The 19725-nt window shown below is 39.7% G+C and overlaps 1 protein-coding gene across 1 annotated transcript in view; it reads left to right on the plus strand.

The window, feature by feature from the left end:
• Positions 1-505: 505 nt before the first annotated feature.
• The window catches only part of grin2da (glutamate receptor, ionotropic, N-methyl D-aspartate 2D, a), a 132411-nt gene continuing 113191 nt past the window's right edge, over positions 506-19725 (plus strand). The window contains exons 1-4 of the mRNA XM_039606139.1: positions 506-644; positions 1629-1696; positions 2801-2938; positions 12106-12372. Coding sequence (XP_039462073.1) covers positions 2858-2938; positions 12106-12372 — 348 coding nt within the window. The 5' untranslated portion in view covers positions 506-644; positions 1629-1696; positions 2801-2857. The remainder of the gene's footprint in view (positions 645-1628; positions 1697-2800; positions 2939-12105; positions 12373-19725) is intronic.

Genomic DNA, 19725 nt, shown 5'->3' on the forward strand with positions numbered 1-19725 from the left:
CTCCAGGGTCTCTTCTCCTCATCAGGTGAAGCACTGTGAACCGCCGACCCCCTCACCACCCTCCCTCCTCTCCTCCTCCCCTCTTTCCCTAGAGGCACCACCCACTACCCTTAAATCCCCAAACCCCACCTGCCAACACCTGCCAAACTCCCTCCGACAGCTGCAACTGGCCCCCCTTTTACCCCATGGTGGCCCCAAGGCCCGCCCTCTCACTGCTATTGGCTGTCCTGGCCTGTACGGGGCCCGCACGCCCCTCGCCCCCCCTGCTTCTCCGGCCCCGGGAGAGAGAGAGGGACTCAGGTGGTGTCAACATCGCCGTGGTCCACTCGGGCTCCTCCCTGCTCCCGGAGACCGCGGTGGTGGGAGGCGCGGGGGTCGGGGAGCCGGGGCCCGGTCTGGGAAACGGTCCGGGAGGAGGGGGAGGAGGGGGAGGAAGGGGAGTAACAGAGACAGCTTCATTAGCTGAAGTGGCCGAGATGGCTTCGTTTTCCTCCTCGTCACACCTGTCGCTGGCCGCGCTCGTGGGGGAGACGGTGATGACGCCCTCGGGTCAGGCCAACGTCATCTACCTGGCTGTGAATGAGAGCAGTCCCGGGACCCTGCTGCTGCAGCTGTGTGAGCTGCTGGCCACAACACCACTGCAGGTAGACAAACAAGTACACAAACCTATTGTTACATTCCCAAAGACTGTAAGAGAGAAACTGTTAACATCGCCAACATTGGAACAAAATGATCATAAATAGTGATTAAAAAAACAAGAAGTTCCCTTCAGGTCAGAATGTGATAATAGCTGGATGTCAAAATCCAATATGGTTACTCTTAAACATCTTATAAATGATAATGTGCATGACTTTTTGTCCCCTAGTAGTGCTATTAATCATTTTTTGAGACAAATTTAGTTTAATTCACAAGAGGCAGAGAGATACAGACAGCAAAGCACTAACAAATGCAACAACAGTTCAAATGTAGAAATACTGATGTAAACAACACTGGTCTTCAAGAAAATTAATCGACTTTGACAATATTTTTTAAAGATAAGAAAGATTAAGATTATATGCAGTGTGTTTGGTTCAGACTGAATGTAATCTGAGTAGCCTTAATCGGTTTTGGAATGGCTCTTCAGTACTATGATAATCATCTGCATGACGTACAAAGGATTCTGTATCACTGCAGCTTTTGTAATTATAACTATTAGATTTAATGAGGATTCATTTAATTGAAATTACCAGTTGGTCACAGTGATGCACTCTGACAAAAGGTGTTACAGAGGAAGAATAAAAGGAGAACTCCAAATCCTGCATAATTACTCACATCTGCACAGTTGGCCGGTCTCAGTATGAAGCGCTGTGACTGTCAGATGGACTTTGTTGGGAAGCATGCGTGAGGCTCTTTTCATTTACCTTCTTGATAGGTCATGTGGCTTTAAATGAATCAGTGAATGCTTTTTCATGCATGGGACCATGTATGTGACAATTCAGATACTCTTACTGTGACGTGTCACCGAGGTTTCTAGTAGAGAAATGTATTAACTGTGTTAGGTCGTTAGGGCAGTGTCATGGTTTGGTGTTTTGTGCTTTTATTTTATTCATCCATGTTCACTGTTCATCTATTCACTCATTCATTCATAGTATGACTCTTGTGGATGGGAGCAGATCTGAGTTTGCAACTTGAGAGCTGCTTGTGACCATACAGAGAGGTAATAAACGTGCTGTATACTATACTGCTGATTTATTTACTCAGCCATTTATTAATCCATCCATTCATCAATAGAAAAATACATTATGCATGCATGTATCCAATCTGTGTCTCTGTCTGTTTTCATGTTAGCAGAGTGAAGGGTCTTGTTATGAACGTTTTCGATCAAGTATGATATTAACTATTAAGTAACACTTGCCACCCTATCTCCAGGTCCTGTTTATAAGCTATTTGCATATCAAATGCTTCCCTTCGAGAATTGAGCTGTCATCTACACTTAACTTCAATTCACTTCCCCGAATCGCTACAAGAAAACAAGCATTAAGTCATCAAACCAACCTCAAATCACAATATCTCCACCTCATATTATTATGTAAAGCAATAGCCTCACCAGAAGTTCATGCATTTTTCATGATTTTATTTATAATGCGACAGGGATTTCCAGAAAAATAGTTGCACAAAACACCGTTAGCAACACACATTTCAATAAGAAATCATATATATATTGAGAGAGAGTGTGAGAGAGAGAGATTTTGCAGAAATAGTTCAGCATGCATGCAACAGCCACACCTAGCAGGCCCTTCAGGAGCTGAGGTGGCCCATAAGCCATGAGCTTATCTGTTGTTTCTGTGGTGTGAAGCAGCTTAAGCAGCACATGTACAACACACCCTATTGTCCTGACAGGATGCCAGTCCACTGCAGGGATTTAACTCTGATTGTATCTCTGAACACTGATTGCCAAGCAGAGAAGCAAAGCCCAACATCTGATAGATGTTTCATGACTTCATTAAATTTCGAAAAGTCTTTGGAGAGATTCAGTTTCTTAGCAGGATAAGAAAATACAGTCTTCATTAGAATGAAGTGTTATCAGGAATTTTGTGAGCAGCATGTGAATGTACTTATTGTTCCATTAACTTTTGCTCACTTGGTTAGTCTTTAAATTATTCTCGGGGTTCGGAGCGCCACGATTTAAAAAAAAAAAGAAATGGCTTTGATGAATATAATTCTGGTGAGATGATTATGAAAGTGCTTCTCAATGAGGCTGATGTAATGTCTTCTGTCTGATGTGCTAGGTTTCATTGTGCAACCTTTGTTTTACTTCCAGGGTTTAGTGTTTGAGGAAGAGAGACCGCCACCGCCGAACCGCGCCCCTCTGGCCCCGATGCTGGAGTTCGTCTCTGCCCAGACGGGGGTTCCCGTTGTTGCCGTTGGGGGAGGAGCCAGTCTGGGAAGAGAGCCACAGGTAAAAATGGATTACCTATCATTGCATCACCAACCCAGTTAATTTCATTTGAACTAAACCAAGAACTTTCTGTGGCTTGGAAGATGAAACTAAGTTTCTGCCTCCTGACTTCCTCAGACCATTTAAAGGGGACCAGGAGATATTTTTGGTATTTTTAATTAAAAATTATATTTTATATTTAATATTTAGAGAAACCAAAATTAGAACCAATGAACATTTTTAGTGGTCTCCATGAAAAGAAGTTCACATTGTGCCTTTTACACCTGGTAGTATCATGCAATCATGTCATGTTTACAATTTTCTCCAATGCTCATTTCCACTTCCATCAGCCATTTTTATTCCTGTCTGTTTAAGGGCTCCCCTCCCTGAGTTTCATCTGATTGGCTGGTTTGTCTGCCTTCATGTTCACCTCTTGTTGTAGTATAGTTTTTTTTATTACTAAGACAAAATTTACACACTGATGTACACACTGGAGTCCCTTCACCAGTGAAATAAATGGCTGGGCTTTTTCTCGTTAGCATTTAGGCTGCTGTTGACCCTCTTATGCTTCCACTGTTTTGTGCTTTTGTATTTTGCTTTCTGTTTGCTGTTGTTCTACAGTTGGGAGTTTTGTTTTTGTGGAGTCTTTGGGTCCCTGTTTTGATTCTGTTATGATTCTGGCATATTGTGAGTCTTAGTTCATGTGATTTTCAATCTTTCAAGCTTGATGTTACCATATGGTGATTTTATCGAGATGTTTCCAGTGTCATGGTTCATGTTTTGTAGGAGCTTTAGGCCTGTCTGTCTCATCTTTCTGTGCCTGTTCCATTTTCTCTGTTGTCATTATCGAGCAGGATTCTGCTTGATTCTGAGCTTTGTTTTATTCCTGTTTTACTTTGAAGGATAGTTTTCCGTTCATGGCTTCATGATACCAGTTTTACTTCCTCTTCATGTGTGTAATCACTTTCACCTGTGTCTTGTTTTCTAATCAGCCAAGGTTTTTAAAAAAAAATCTGGTCTCCCTCTTTGTTTATGTTTCCTATTTGGTCTGCCTGTACTTCTGCATGACCATTTGTTTGTAACCATTTGGCCTCCGTTATCCTGGCCTTAAAGGAAACCTTATCCAGTGTTGCTCTCAACTTTAGTTTAGCTTTCCTACCTAACAACAAGAAAGGAGATCAGAAAGCATTTTCTGATTCACCTGTAAAATCCCAGCAACAACTTCCTAACTTGTTAAAGTAAATGACAAGAAGTTGTGTAGGGTTTTTGTTTTTTTTTGTGGTCAGAGCAGTTCTGTGACCATAAAAGAAACTCCTGCAAATATCCCCCAGTTAGAGTCAGTGTCATCCGAAGTAGAAAAAAAATCATTGTTCGTCTGGTAATTGGGTAATTGGATAGTCTGAGGGGCAGATTCATCGCAGCGAAATCATGTTTGATTGATTAAATATTTTGCTATGGAGAGTGAAGGATTTGGGGCATGCAACCTATGTGGACAATGCATACTGCCACCCACATTTCTCTATACAACAAAACACATCTTGTGAGGAGGAGAAGCCCCCACTAGCAACATATTAGACTGGAGTGAAGTGATGACATCCACCAATGATATGTAATTTTTAATTCACTGAAATATTTAAAGCTTTAAAAAAATGTCCATTTAGTATTTTGTTTTCTTTTCCTTTCATTTTTTATGCTCTTTAGTGTTTTAATTGTGAGAATGTGACTTTTCGTGTTTTGGGAAACTAAATAACAACAAAAGGCAATAATAATAATAATAATAATAATAATAATAATAATAATAATAATAATAATAATAATAACAACAACAACAACAACAACAACAACAACAACAACAACAACAACAACAACAACAACAACAACAACAACAAGTAGTAGAAGTAATTTTCAAGACTCAGAGGGGCTTCAAGTCTTGTTTGTAAAGTACAAACAAATTCAGGTATGAAAATATTGGTAAATCACGTATTTGTTCTTAAAACGTGATTTATGTGCAGATTTGTTAAACCATCCTGCTTGCTTGTTTTCTGTAGTTATTTCTTTAAAATATCTTCCCAGTCCTTTGGTGTAAGTGAAAGGTTGTAACTAAAGCTAGCTAAAGTAGTCTGACATGGATGAAGTGAAATAACTCGAAATAACCTTTGTCCCTTTTACTGGGACAAAGTTCTTGTTTTTGTTGGAGCTTAACAGAGAAATGTGGGCTACAGAACAGCAAAGCAGGGATTGTGTCTATATTTGGATGTGACTGCTTTAAAATTCACTTGTGAAAAAATGAATCTATCCATTAACTTAAAGCATATTTATGGTTCTGTAATGGCTAAAGCTCTACTTGCCATTATTGGATACACTGTCTTTTAATTAGATTATGTAGGATCACTTAATTACTGGCACATTTGTTCATTTTTGCTTTTTCTTCTGATTAAGTGGGTGAAGAATCACGCCTTCTGCGATCTGACACTGGATAAGAACGGTTTCCTAATGAGCTTTTTCTTCATGAAAATTACATTATTGACTTGGCAGATTAGTTTTTAAACATTTACTTTGATAAATAATTAAAAATGCAGTTTCAAGCAAGAAAATTAATGTTTTGCCCTCAAAGCTGAAACTTCATCAAATATTATTTTTTAATTTAATTTAATTTTTTTGCCACCTAAATGATGTCACTCCACTTTATGTCTCAAGGAACTGGGAAATATCAGGTCCATTAGCTCCTAAAACCTCCACTAAGTTCACACTGCCAGTCCGACTTAGTGTCTGCTGTTTGGTGCTGGGCAGGTGGTGTATAATAGGTTTATTGGAAGTCTTTTGATGGCTGCCTGCTGTGGTGGAAAATGAGTTTAATAAAAGCAGCGAGACTAAACCAGAAATTTGTGAACTGTAAAACCAAAACGAAGGAGCTCAAAACCCTAATGAGCGGTACTGTGGCGTTGTGATCACTCTCTGCGGCTTTGCCACTGTGAGGGATGGCAAATATTGTGATTTGATTGATTGTTAATATAAGAATATAAATTAGAGCAGCATGGCATCTTTTATGTAGATGAGCCAGAGATGAAATTTGAGAAGTTATTAAAAGTGTACAGCTTCTCCTCACTTCTTTACTCCACGTTGGTCTCAGCCTACTGTAGAAGCAGGGCTGGCACAGACTTGAAGCAATGCTCATAACTCTTTTCAAAAGAAAAAAAAAGCTTTAGAGTTGACAAATTATCGAGGCGTGTGAGTAATATGGATGTAACTCTCTCTATCTGAAAAAGTCGGGTGTACGTCATTCTTCCGGTAGCAGAAAATAGAGCTGGTGAGAAATATGTAACTTCTATCACGCTGGAGTCTCTCGTAGGAGGCAGTTATTTTTTAAATACTTTAAAAAGTCAGAAAACTGCTCCTCTGATCTCCTTGGTAAGCATGATGAAGAGAAAGTACATGTCTGTTCGAGCTGCTCCAGTTTTGTTGGTGCTGCTGCTGAGCTCGTCAGCATCAGCGGTTTCACAGTGAAGAAAAATGTGTTGGTTTTTTGACATTAGAAGCAGACTGTGTGAGTGATAATGCAATCCACGATCGTACAGCTGGGAAGTGGTGGATTAGTAATTGCAGTAACTGTGTTTTTATTTTTATTTCTATTTTTTTTCCCACCACTGATGTGTTGATCACCATTTTAGTGGCGAAATTCGTGAAGCTGTTAGTCACCATGACTGTGGCATCTTCTTTAAAACGATTCTTGCTTTGTTCATTGTTGTACACCAATTATTTGATGTTTGCTCTCCAGCTAGTTAATCTGTGTGTGGCAAAAAGGTAATGCCTTCTGACGGTGATTAGTGATAAGCAGCTCAAGCTAACAAAGCAGTTTACTGCCACAGGTGTGATGTGTAATAAGTGGGCCAATTTATTTTAAGTGGATCATCTTGACAATATGATGTGGTTATTGTGATTTTTACATCAATGAACTTCAGTAGCAGTTCTGTGAATAGATGAATATAAATACTGGTTGATGATACACATTCAGGCACTGAACTGTCAGCATATTCATAATCAAAAGCAACTTTGTTTATAGAAGGCTGTGAGGTTCCTTTGAAGTAGCACAAGGTACAGAATCATTACAGAGCCAGCAAAGACTCCATATGTTTGTGGCGCTAATTTAAATATGGACGCTTGGGTTTTTACAAAGTCTAATATGTATTTTACCTTTTAAATAATCTTTTCTGTAGACTCAGTGACCTGAGGTTTTTAAATCTGTGGTCTGGCAATCAAAGAAGAGGAGCTTCTGCAAACCTCTGCCAGCTGATAAAATGAGATAAGAAGAGACTTTATTCATTGTCAGGAGTCATGGCTCTGACTCTCTTCTTCTGTCACTGTCTGTTCTACTTTGTAAATGTTGTTCGTCGTGCGCTTTAGTTCATCATACTTCTGCCCTTTGTTCCGTTTCCTGTCAATTATATGACACAGCTGTGCTCAATCAGCTAATCACTCACTCATATATACGCTGCAGCTTATTCAGATCCAGATTGTCTTTTACTTCCTGTAATCAACCAGCAGCCATGTTCATTTGTTGTTTATTTTCATTCATATTTAGTGCTCTTGTTGGCTGCTCACTGATGGCATTTTCTGCTAACGGTATTCTAACTTCAGTTCTATAGTGGAAACCAAGGTTAAAGTTCAAGGTTACTTTATTTATACCTGTAGGTAAATTTGCTTTACAGAAAAATGATTACATTTGGGATCCCTTCACAAAACACACACTCCTTTTAAAACCTGACAGACACATATTCGGTAATTAGACAAGATGAATCAGATTAAAAGAAAAAAAGTTCCTATTAAGTTTAGCGATGGCAGCAGGGACAAATCATTTTTTATACCTCTTTGTCCTGCATCTTGGAAATAGAAACCTGAACTTCACTCCGTACAGCAGGGGTGGGGGAGCTCCAGGCCTCAAGGGCCCATATGACCCTGGGTCAACACACCTGAATCAAATGATGAGTTCATTACCAGGCCTCTGGAGAACTTCAAGACATGTTGAGGAGGTCATTTAGCCATACAAATCAGCTGTGTTGGATCAAGGAACCATCTAAAACCTGCAGGACACCGGCCCTTGAGGCCTGGAGTTCCCCACCCCTGCTGTACAGGATGGCAACCATTATTAAGAATTGATAAATTCATCAGTGTAACTGTTTGGAGTACAGGGAGGCTAAACAGGGCTGTGACTCGACTGGACCATCTCACTATCTGATTCAGTGAGTTTTTCTCTGTGATGGAGGTCTGACCGAACCATGCCACTGAACAAAAAGATAAAACAGACTCAGTAAAAGAATGATAAAACAAAGTAGGTTAATGCATTAGCAAGTTATTTTGAATGCAAAGTCAGAGTTTTAAGCCTAGTAAAGACAGTTCTCTTTTAAATGGTTATCCCTGTGATGGACTGGTGACCTGTTCAGGGTGTACCCTGCATTTCCAAAGCTGTTTAAGTAAGAAAGCGGATGGATGGATGGATGGATGGATGGATGGATGGATGGATGGATGGATGGATGGATGGATGGATGGATGGATGGATGGATGGATGGATGATCATTGCAACTTAAGCTGCACACCTAACCTGCTCTGGGGGTTATGTTAATATTTTCAGTTTAAAACCTGCTGAAAGTTTCAGCATTTTAAATGCTTTTCATGACATTATGCTCTAAGAGTGAAAAAGATTCTCAGCTGAGAGAATGTGTCATATGCTTCTGATCATTTTGTGTGTTGGAATGATGCAAGAACATCATTTTTTTTTATTTGAGCACACAAAACTTAAAGCAAATAGTTTTGATTGACAAGCAGGATGATACCACCTCATTGAGCTCATCTTTTGGGGGATTTTGTTGAGCTACCTGACACAAAGAAAGCATCGTTATGTTCAGGGGTGCACATAAGTGGTCCGCAGGTGCACATTCGCTGTCAAAATAAAAGACGCCCACCAGATATGAAGTTGCAACGCGCGTTTGCGTACATATAGAAGGCACTGTTTTTGTCCGCTAGAATGTGATTTTCACAGCATATTCTGCACCACATCTGTGCGTTCATCATTTGTTTGAAGCCAGCTCACCTCCTGCAACCACTTTTCCGAGAATACGCGCTTCTTTTGTGGTTCAGACTTCTTCTGACATTTCTTTGGAGGTGGAGGAACACCAAAGTAATTGCTTAAAGGAGCTTCTTCGACATCTTTAAGAGCTCTAAACAAATGTCTGTCCTCCTCCAGAAAATCTTATGCACGCAAACGCATGTTGCAACTTCTTATCTGGTGCACGTCTGTGGACCACTTATGTGCACCCCTGGTTATGTTGAACATCCCTTTGAATTTTCATGTTTTGGATGAACTTTAGTTCTTGATTTTCTGCCAGGCAACCAGGCAGAGCCCATGGAGCAATTTAAGGTGGTGCGTTTAAGGGCCTAGAGACAGGAGAATTAACCTGGCATGTTGTTTATAATAGTTCCATATGAATATAAGTAAGAATATCTAGTTCTGGGAACCTAATTGCCAGTTTGTGTATCAAAAACTTTAATAGAGTATACAGCATGTGTGTTTGTGTGTTTGTAGAAGCATGCTGGTTGGTTGGAACTTGAGAAATCGGTAAGGCTAATTTAACAAGAGTACATTGCAGTTTACTAGCAGTGTACTAGGATTTAGCTTATATCTTGCCTTTTCCACTGTGACTGATTTAAATGTTATCTAGAAAAGCCACGATTGTTTGACCCCGCCAATTGAGGTTTAACACAACAAATGGATATTTTTGCCTCCAGAGTATAGCTTTGCATTTGAGAAATGTCTGATAAGTGAACTCTAATCAGTTCTTAATTGCCTTCGGGACGCTGAGTCAGACATGTTTCCTAATACGCTTTAAGAATTAATCAACCTTGTGTCACAAGTGCTTCTACAGCTGTGATTTGGGACACAACGTCAGTCATTCATTGTTTCTGGTGAGTGTTTAAATTACAAGAGTGCAAGTTGAGTGTGTTTCTTCTTTTTTTTTTTTTTTTTTTTTTTTTTTTTTCCTTCTTTTGCTCCAGCTTCCAAGGGGACACATACGCTTTGATTTTTGTTTCATACACCACCACCCAACTGCTCACTCGACGCACGTTCCCAGTACACTCCACTCTCAGCTGGGTTAAAGAAAGCAGACAAGCTTACATCATAAATCGGGCTGCTGGTTTGATATTTGACCTAGTTCAGTTTAGCGCAACCTGAGGTGAGCCCTGTCGACATGGATGGGTGGAAAGCTACGCCCTGAAGTTTCCTCTTTGATCATCCACATGTACCCACAGATGCAGAGCCTTGATGATTAATTTAAACACATGCCCTCTACCTCTTTGTTTAATGTTGAGAAAGAGCCAAAATTAGTACAAGCTAAACCGATAAAAGCCTTGCACAGCAAAATAGTGCTGGAATATGCACGCTGTCATGATAAGTTTTTTACTATATATTCAGTGTTTAAACTCACATTCATTCAGACTTTCAACCTATATGAATTTTCCCATCCTGATACTTTGTTCTCATTTCAGCAAAAATACAATAGCACAAAAGTCAATAGAAAAGAATTCCTCTTTCACTGAGTAGCTCATCTGTCCAGATTAAATGTGAGTGGAGAAGCAGAGAGGACGGCCATCATTGTTTCCTTCATTGACACTGAAAGCCTTATTCAGAAACCAAGGACTTTTTTGACAGACTGTCTTATTCCTCTGAGTGGTTCCCTCTTATTAGGACTAAAGTCAGTCTCACACAAAGAAAAGGGCTAAGCTGGAAGAGAACTTGCTTAGACAGCTACTGTATGAATTTGCTCGCTTTTACACACTTACAGTATTTATCCAGTCTAGTATCACTGAATTACATCCAGAGCAGTTAAGCAGTGTGGATTTTTACTGCGGATCTTGGTGTTTGAAACAGGAAGTTGTGTCAGTAGATACACAGAAAGTAAGAACATGGTCATTCATTGTTGGCCAAAAAATATCTAAGATGTGTTTTGACTGCGTGGGGACAGGTTAATTGGAAACTCTAAATTTCCCATAGGTGTGAATCTGTCTGTGTTAACCTGTCCAGGGAGTACCATGCCTCTCCCCCTAAGACAGCTGGGATAGGCTCCAGCCCCCCCACAACCCTAAAAAGGATAAGCAGCAGAGAATTGATGGTATATGAATGACTGATATTGTTTAACACGATATAGAAAAAGAGATGAAAATAAAGAATTGCATGTCTTACGGTGGTGGTTCTTACGTTACTGTCAGGAGAGTCCAAACAAGACTTTCTTCTGGTCCAGCAGTTTACTGATTTGGTTTCATCTTGGATGTTTTATGCTGCAGCAAACTGTTTTCATTTTTAAAAAAGCCCTAAAATCCCACTGTGCACTACCTCCTCAGCTCGGCAGTATGCAGGCGCTGGTTTAGACTTCAGGAGTTGGTAGAGACTGTATATATGTATATGTGTATTTTTAAAAAATAAATAAATAAATAAAATTAAAAAAAAAAAAAAATTGGATGCAGACTTGCCACTCATTTGTTGAAGTCCAGATATAAAGCTTTTACCTTTTGCCGAACATGAACATGAAAAAAGGGACACCGTGTCAAATGTTGGCCTAATATCAGTCATCTGTTCAGTTGGGTTGAGATCTGGTCACTGAGAAGGCCAGAGTGTATGATTGATATAATATTCACATTCAGACCATTCAGAGAGCAAAACTTACCACTCATCCCTATGAATGGATCATCATCATCATCATCATCATCATCATCATCATCATCATCATCATCATCATCATCATCATCATCATCATCATCATCATCATCATCATCATCATCATCATCATCATCATCATCATCATCAAAATGATTTAAGATAAACGTGATGAGTCAACTTTGTATTAATTTGCAGAGGCCATTCCCTGAAAAGGACAAGTGGTCTCAATCCATGCCAGCAGAAATGTGTAAATGAAACACAAGATCCTCCTTAGTGTAGGGGGTCAAGGGTTTAGCTTTTTCATTTAATTTGTCAGGTGTGTTTAAAGAAGATGCCATTTCCCGACTATGATGCTGACACTAAATGGACCTTTTAAAGCTATAATATTATTATTTAATTAACGGACACTTACTTCTGTGTTTGCGTTGTCCAAGTCCCCAAATAAATTTCTGTCTTATGACGTCTCCTTCCTATCTTTTAGGAGAGCGGTTCCATCTACCTCCAGTTCACCTGCTCCACATCGCTTCAGCTTGAGGTCATCTTCGAGGTGCTTGAAGAGTATGACTGGACCTCCTTCTCCATTGTGACCACCCGTCACCATGGCTACGAGGACTTCCTGGCCATGGTGGAGGGTATGACCGATGGCTCTTTCATTGGTTGGGAAAGGAAGAGTGTGGTGATTCTTAATGTAACGGACGACCCCGGTGGGGCACGGACGAAACGACTGCTCAAGGACAATGAAGCCCAGGTGAGGCTGGAAACATAAATGTCATTTTCTGCTGTACAAATCCATGAAAAAGGTTTATCTTATGATGAATAAAAAGGAAAGAAATACAAAGAAATATATTTAACGAAAGATATCTGTAGCACCTGCCGCTCATTTTGATGAGCTGCCAACCTTGAAATCACTTCTGTAGCCCGAGGCTCGGGTAGGGGAGATCTGTGAAGGCTCCACAAGCCTTGAAGAAGCAGATGGTGATCTCTCCTTCAAAAATGATATTTTCCTCTATTGTTAATGTGACCTCATGCTTTCAGCTTCTAGGTTCACGTTGAAAGTCACAACCTTCAATGGTCTTGGCCCTAGAAAGATAAAATGACTCACATACTATAAGGCTGCACTGTTAGCTTAGGTCCTCAGCAATATTAAAGTGCATTGCAGTATGTGAGGAAGATTTTAGCTACATGCACAGCAATAGAGATTCTTCATCTAAAATCATCAGCCTTGACATTTGCAAAATACACTTTTGAACTGTTCACATAGTGTGGGTTCTTTTATTAGCTAACTAGCCTTTAAGCTGATGTTTGTAGTGCAAAGCAGCTAAAGTGAAACAAAACATTGAAGATATAAACTAAAGATGAGGAGGAGGCGATTTTTGCTTTTTGCCGTTTGGAGGTCTGAAATTATTCACATTGAAAATCTATGGTCAGCTTTTTAAATGGGATGTGATTTAATACTAACCAGTATTTACATGAGTCGATGCACTCAATTAGAATTGTGAGCAGTGCATGAAATGATGAATATGTCCTGCATTCATCTTCTTTAACGGCAAATACTCAGCTTACTTGGACACATGAATGATCAACTTCCTGTTGAGTCTCGTTTTGTGTTGCTCTTAATTCTTTAAGTGTGTGTGTGTGTGTGTGTGTGTGTGTGTGTGTGTGTGTGTGTGTGTGTGTGTGTTAAAAAAAACAAAACAAAACAAAACTCTGTGTATTATCACCTGAGGGGATGTTTAGTCGTCATGCAAGAATCAGGGACAGGATAGAAATACCACAAAAGCCATTTATAGGGCTTATGATTTTATTTTTTGTGCCCTCAATGGGTTATATACTTTACCTCAGGTGCTGGTAGATTACGAGCTGTGGGTGGCCATTTACCATTTATCATAGATAGTGTTTCTCAGACCCAGATGAAGACTTGGCAATCACCTCTTGAACTGGCCCAGGGTACAGTTTGCTTAGCTGTGCCCAGGCATCAAATACTGGTCATGGATGAATGAATGGAACTGTGAGTTAAATGCACTTGTGCATGGTATGGACCACCTATTGTGAGTAAACCTTTAGTCGATAACAGTTTAGTCTATTGATACCCAAACTAACTGATGAATAATAAGTAAGTCAATTTTACCTGAAGTGAGGATAGGTTTGTTGTGCGTGTGTCACATAAAATGTAACAAAATATCCTTTATTGGTATTCAGGTTAAGTAATCTATGGGTAGAGTCATTCTTCTAGTCTCTTTATAAAATGGTTTCACAGTGTTGTCTGACTGAGGCATTTACTTTTTCTGTGACTGTGATTGATAAAAATGCCAATCATAATATTAGGCTTCATGTAAATGTAGCCAATATGACAATCACCCGCTCACATCAGTGACAGTTTATACTTTGTGAGGGATGTCGAATTCATTTACATCATGGGCCAAATTGGGCGCAGACCACTGAAACTCACCTTTCTGTCAGTGTAAAAAAAGCTACACAGTACAGCTTTACCTACACGATAGAAAATGCTGCTGTAGTAGTAAAAATTTCAACATGACTTTTACACTGTATTAAATGTTTAAAATGATAGAAAAGGTTATGGGAGCTTATTGGCCAGCCTGTTCTGTATTAAGACACCCTTGCTTTCTGTAATTATAGCTGTGAAAGAATTTTCTTATTTCGGTACTCACATACATAAACATGTGCCATAATCATACAAGTAAAACATACCCAATGAAAAATTGAGTTTTATTCTATAAGCTGCAGAAGGAAATTTTTTTTTTTTTTTTTTTTTCTAAACACAAATCCAGATTAATCAGCGTTATTTCCAGGTCAGCATATCAGCAGTAACTATGAAGTTGAAACACTGGAGTAGAACTTAGTTCTTTGAACATTTGTGAAGGAGGCTGAAGCATCGAGCCGTTTAAAATTGGCCCTTCACTTACAGTAAAAGCTTTATTTTGGGTCGACCGAGGATATGCTATTCATTTACTGTGATATCCTGGGGGTCCACTCACACCCACCCACACACCATCTCCACAGACACAGTGGAGCTTTGTAGTGTAACCACAACCTTTAGCTATTGCAGCTCTGCTCTTTTCACAGCCGGGATCGTCGCTTTGCTAACTTCTGTATTGCTACAGTTTCACTCACTTTAAGACTCGTGCACACAGCTCAGTGCGGAGGCTATTTCCAAATTCACTTTATTTATACAGTGCCAAATCACAACTACACGTTACAATATAAAGCACCCTGAGGTAATTAAAGACCCTGGAATAACACAGGGAAAACCCCTTTGAGCAAGCAGTTTGGCGACAGTGAAAAGGAAAAACTCCCTTTTAACAGGAAGAAACCTTAGGCAGCACCAGGGTCAGGGAGGGGCGGGGCCATCTGGTTGGGGGTGAAAGGAGACAGGACAAAGACACACTGTGGAAGAGAGCCACAGTGGTGAATTCTCCTTCCTTCATTTGGAAAAGCAACAAATTCCTGTTATATATTAAGCTAAATATTATAATCTCTTTACTCTTGGTTTGCAAACTTGAGCTTGAAATAGATTTGAGGAATTAGTCTGGTCATGTATTAGGTGTGATATTGTGCATGACTTTCAGCCTTGAACAACATACCATGAATGGACTGCTGTTAAACATAAAAGTTGAAGAGAATAAACATCATCTACAGATAACGACAGAAAAAGTAGAACAGGCATCTTCTGAGTTGACCTTAGCTGTGGTTTAACACATCTGATAGGGGAAAATCAGTTTCTGTTTACCACAGGAACGTGTTTCTTCCCACCGTCCTTCCAGTCCTCGTCTCTCACTGTATCCAGTTCACACATATTCATTCCTTGCTCTCATCTCTTTTACTGTTGTCAGCTTCAATGACCTTTTGTCAAAATAAAGTCCATCAAAGGGAGAAAGAAATGTAGAAGGGATGAGTGGACCAAAGAAAAAGGATGAACATGAGTGAACATGATGTAATCTAATGAAAGTGATACAAAATTTTGAAGAGCAAAGTAGCGGCGAATGGCCTTTAGATCTTCACATGTACATATTCTGAGTTATTTTATGTATTTACTTGCTTTTTTGAGGAGATGACTGTATAGTTGAGGAATATTTTTAGAAATGGTGTCAAAGTGTTTGTCAGTGGCTTTCAAAGCATAAACGCTGAAATGTTTTTATATCTGGGAACACCTGGTCAATGTGTCGCCAGATTTGTGAAATGAGGCGTCTTAGTGACACTGACTGACAGTATTCTGACAGCATTATGTCCCAATGTCATTGGCTGCCATTCATTTTAAACTTGACATCTCTTTGTTGATCTTGGTCATTTGTTTGTTTCTGTTGGATTTAAAGGTATTTTAAGAGCTTAAACTGGACACACAAACCACCTCAGTGCTGAAATTCAGTTATCAGTAAACAGTCGCTCCCCAAACTCCCTTCTCCCATTTCCTTACTAAAATTGTCAATTCCATCTCAGCAATAGTAAATACAAACAAGGCTGTAATGGAAAGTTTGGGATTCTCTCCAAGGTTGTGCTTCTTTTTTCTGTCTCTCATTTCCTTTCACTGAAATGTTGCCCTCTGAGGATCGTGCTCCCCAGTCCCAGGGTCAGTATCATCTATCTAAATTTTTTATTTTCAACACAAATGTGTGAGTGCACGTCCTTGAAAAAAGTAGCTTACTCTTGTTTTTACTGTCTTTCAAGGTGTTTTAGAAGCAGCCCAGTTTATGTTTTTGGCTCATAGATGTTTGTTTTTTTTTGTGTCCTCCTTTTTTTCATTTCTTGGTGCAAATGATTTGGTCTCTTTTTCTATCAGCAGTATATTCTAATACGTGTCAGTCTGCTTTGGATTAGATGGGATTAGTACTAACGTCCCCTTTTTTTTACAGAATGCTATTAAATGGGGTGTGCTGCCAGTGGCTGAAGAGAAGCACCCTTGTTGTCTGTTATGTCTTAAATCGAGGTGCGACTGAAAACTCTGGATTTGATCGTAGCATTTCTATCAGCTTTTTCAGGTTTTCAGATCTTATGCCAACAGACTGCACAGTAATTAATTCTCCACTATATCATGATGCTTCCTAACGTGCAGTGTTGCTCAGACCTTGTCACTACCATCACTGGGCTGTTTCCAAATGCCGGTAGTGGGACTTGCATAATCCTCCCAAAATGCTCAATTCTTTGGTGGATATCCAAAAGGTTACCGTCTCATAATGTGTCTGTAGTGGTTTTGTAGTGCAGGTTTAGTACTGAATGGCATTTATAAAATGGTAAAATACCCTACACAAACACACCTGATGCTGCAATTATTGATTAAATTAGGTTAATCTTTACTGTGATAGTTCATAAACAACATATTCCCACTGAGGCTTTCGTCACTGCTCTTCCTGGCTCCTGGTCCCCCTTTTTTTTTTTTTTTTTTTTTTTTTTTTTTTTTCTTCTGCTTGTTTCCCTCGCTGTTTCTCTCATCATACCATCTGCTTGTGAGACATGTTAATGTATCTGGATGTGAACAATCTGTATATCTTTTAGACCTGAAATTAAAATTAGCCTCCAGTGCTTCCGGAGCATTCCTCCACTCCCAAAGATAAATATACCTCAGTGACCTGTCTTAAATCTTTCATTTTTCTTTTTTGTTTTTGTCATCTCTGAAGCTGTAGTGCTGCATGGGTTATTGTTCACCTCTAAGCCGGCACATTAACATAACACAAGCATAAGATGAGGATTTGTATCTCACTGACTGGTAAGTGAGACAGCAGGCGTGCTGTTTTTCTTCTGCGTGCCTAATCATTACAAACCAAGCAGTGCAGCAACAGAATGCAACGTGCAATGCTATTTTTAACTTTTCATTCAATATTATAATAATGATAACTTTCAAGAAACGGAATGACGCTGTACACAAGAGTAGCAAAAATAAATTTTAAAAAAGTCTAGAGGTGAGTTTTGACAAGTTTCTTGAAGGACTCCAGTGACGGGGCATTGCGAGGGTGGAGGGTGGATGCTGCCACACTGAAGGCCCAAAGGTATTGATGTTGGTGCGAGGTACAGAAAACAGACCCATGGCTGAGGACCGCAGCAGGTCCGAGAGATACTGAGATGCCAGGGCATTGAGGGATTTGTAAGTAAGAAGAATCTTGTGAGTAATGTGTGACTTGACCAGGAGCCAGAGGAGATATTGATATTAAAGTGTTGCACCACAACTCAGACCATCTTCTGAGTTTGTTTCAGTGATTTTAAAATCCAAGTTCACTACTTCTGACAAGTTTATATTGGCAGTGATTTCCTAAAGTCTGCAATAACATGCACATAAATAATCCATAGATGATGCCTCCATTGTTATGGATCTATATTTGCATTTAATGGATCTGACTTTACATTGGGAACGGGCAGAGATCAAGCACTGAATGAATTTGATCAGTCATTAGCACTTGACTCTAGTTTTAAACATATCAGTTGCAAAAAAGTTTGAATGTAAGTCAGTTCAATGCCCAGATCTCAACAGCTGTAGTTCTTGATGTTTACAATGACATATTAGCATTTGTTCACCTATAACTCCACAACATCCCAGTGAGCTCGTTACACAGCTGCTGGACAAATGTGCACTGTGAACAGTAGTAAACTGCAACATTTGCGTGTCTAACTCAGCTATGAAGCCAATGCAGAGTGCCAAACAATTTGTCAAGTAAAATCACCTTTGCAGACATTTGTAATAGAGTGGGCTCAATGGATTCAAGTGTAGTACTGTAATAGTATGCAATAGTGCAAGAAGTCAGTTTGCAATAATATCACTTACTGCTGATCATCGATTATCAAGGTGTGAAGAAATTCAGCAAAGTGGAAGTGCTCTTAAGACTCACACCAGCTCAGTGTAAAGTTATCCATCATTTTCAGTCATGTGACCGACTCACTGCCCTGGCAGGTAAAGCAGTGCTCCACCGTGATCGCAAAGCGTAAACAGTAGATAGCACTGCTTGAGTAAAGTGGGGGGGGGGGGTTCACCTCTTTTGAGCCAAGACTACTTGGATGATCTATCCATGGAGGAAAAACGAATATATGAAGAAAAACTACAAATTTTGGGAACTTTGCTGGGCAGAATATGGATCACCAGCTTTATTTAAATCCCTGGCGATGTCTTTCCCAGAGCTGAAGTTCAGTGACATCTACAGGGATCTTCTAGAGATTTGCTCACTTTACCTGCTGCCAGGATGAAAGTTTTCACAGTATGGACAGCTACATGTTTTTTTTAATCTGGATGGGTAAATAATGCCACTATGTTGGAGGTGAAGAACAAGAAATTATTCATTGGTAAAATAAAGCTGGTAAATTTTAGTTTTGTTGACTTGGACATTTACAGTGTCATAACAGTAAAGCTGACAGATTATTATTCCTACAGTTTAATGAGCTGCCGCTGACAGCCAGGGTCACTGTGGAGAAGCAGTGATTGGCGTGATTTGACCTCTAAGGCTCTAGGCTCTTCTAGCAGCTGTAAATAAAATGCTGATTAGGGCATCCGATAGGACAGCAACTATCAGGCATGTTGGTTAAGTTAAACTTGAAGACGTTCAAAGGATGGCTGTAGAGCAAAGGACCGGAGTACTGTTTATGTCTGCCAGGTGAGCGTGTCCCAGAAACTTTGACGTCACCTGACAACTCTGGCTAGAGCGGGGTCGTTAAGGGACAGTGGTGTGCTGACTGGACAACCTAACTCCAAACCTCCTCTAGCATTAACAACAGCAGAAGCATTGTGTGTTGGGAGCTTTGTGTCAGGGCTTTTCATAGCTGGACAGTTCCTGTAGGTGTAATGTGTAGAATATCCAGTGCACAGTGACGGTAACAAATGGTAAAACTGAAAAACCTAAACAACGAGCTGCAAGATGTTAAAACGTTTTGTATAACACAAAGGACTGTCACCACAGGTTATCCCTTTCATAATAAATAAAAGTGCATTGGGATCCAAGAAGTCCTGCTAAGGTAGATGAAAGCTGTTTTTTATAATGGACACTTTAACTGACTGCTGAGATTATTATTATACTGCTGAGGTATGTAGGTAAGTCCTGTAGTAATTACTCATACAAGCACTACCAAAAAAACGGATATAAATTCACTCCTGATATAAAAAGCATTC

The sequence above is a fragment of the Oreochromis aureus genome, linkage group 22, assembly GCF_013358895.1.
Source record: "Oreochromis aureus strain Israel breed Guangdong linkage group 22, ZZ_aureus, whole genome shotgun sequence".
Taxonomy (NCBI): domain Eukaryota; kingdom Metazoa; phylum Chordata; class Actinopteri; order Cichliformes; family Cichlidae; genus Oreochromis; species Oreochromis aureus.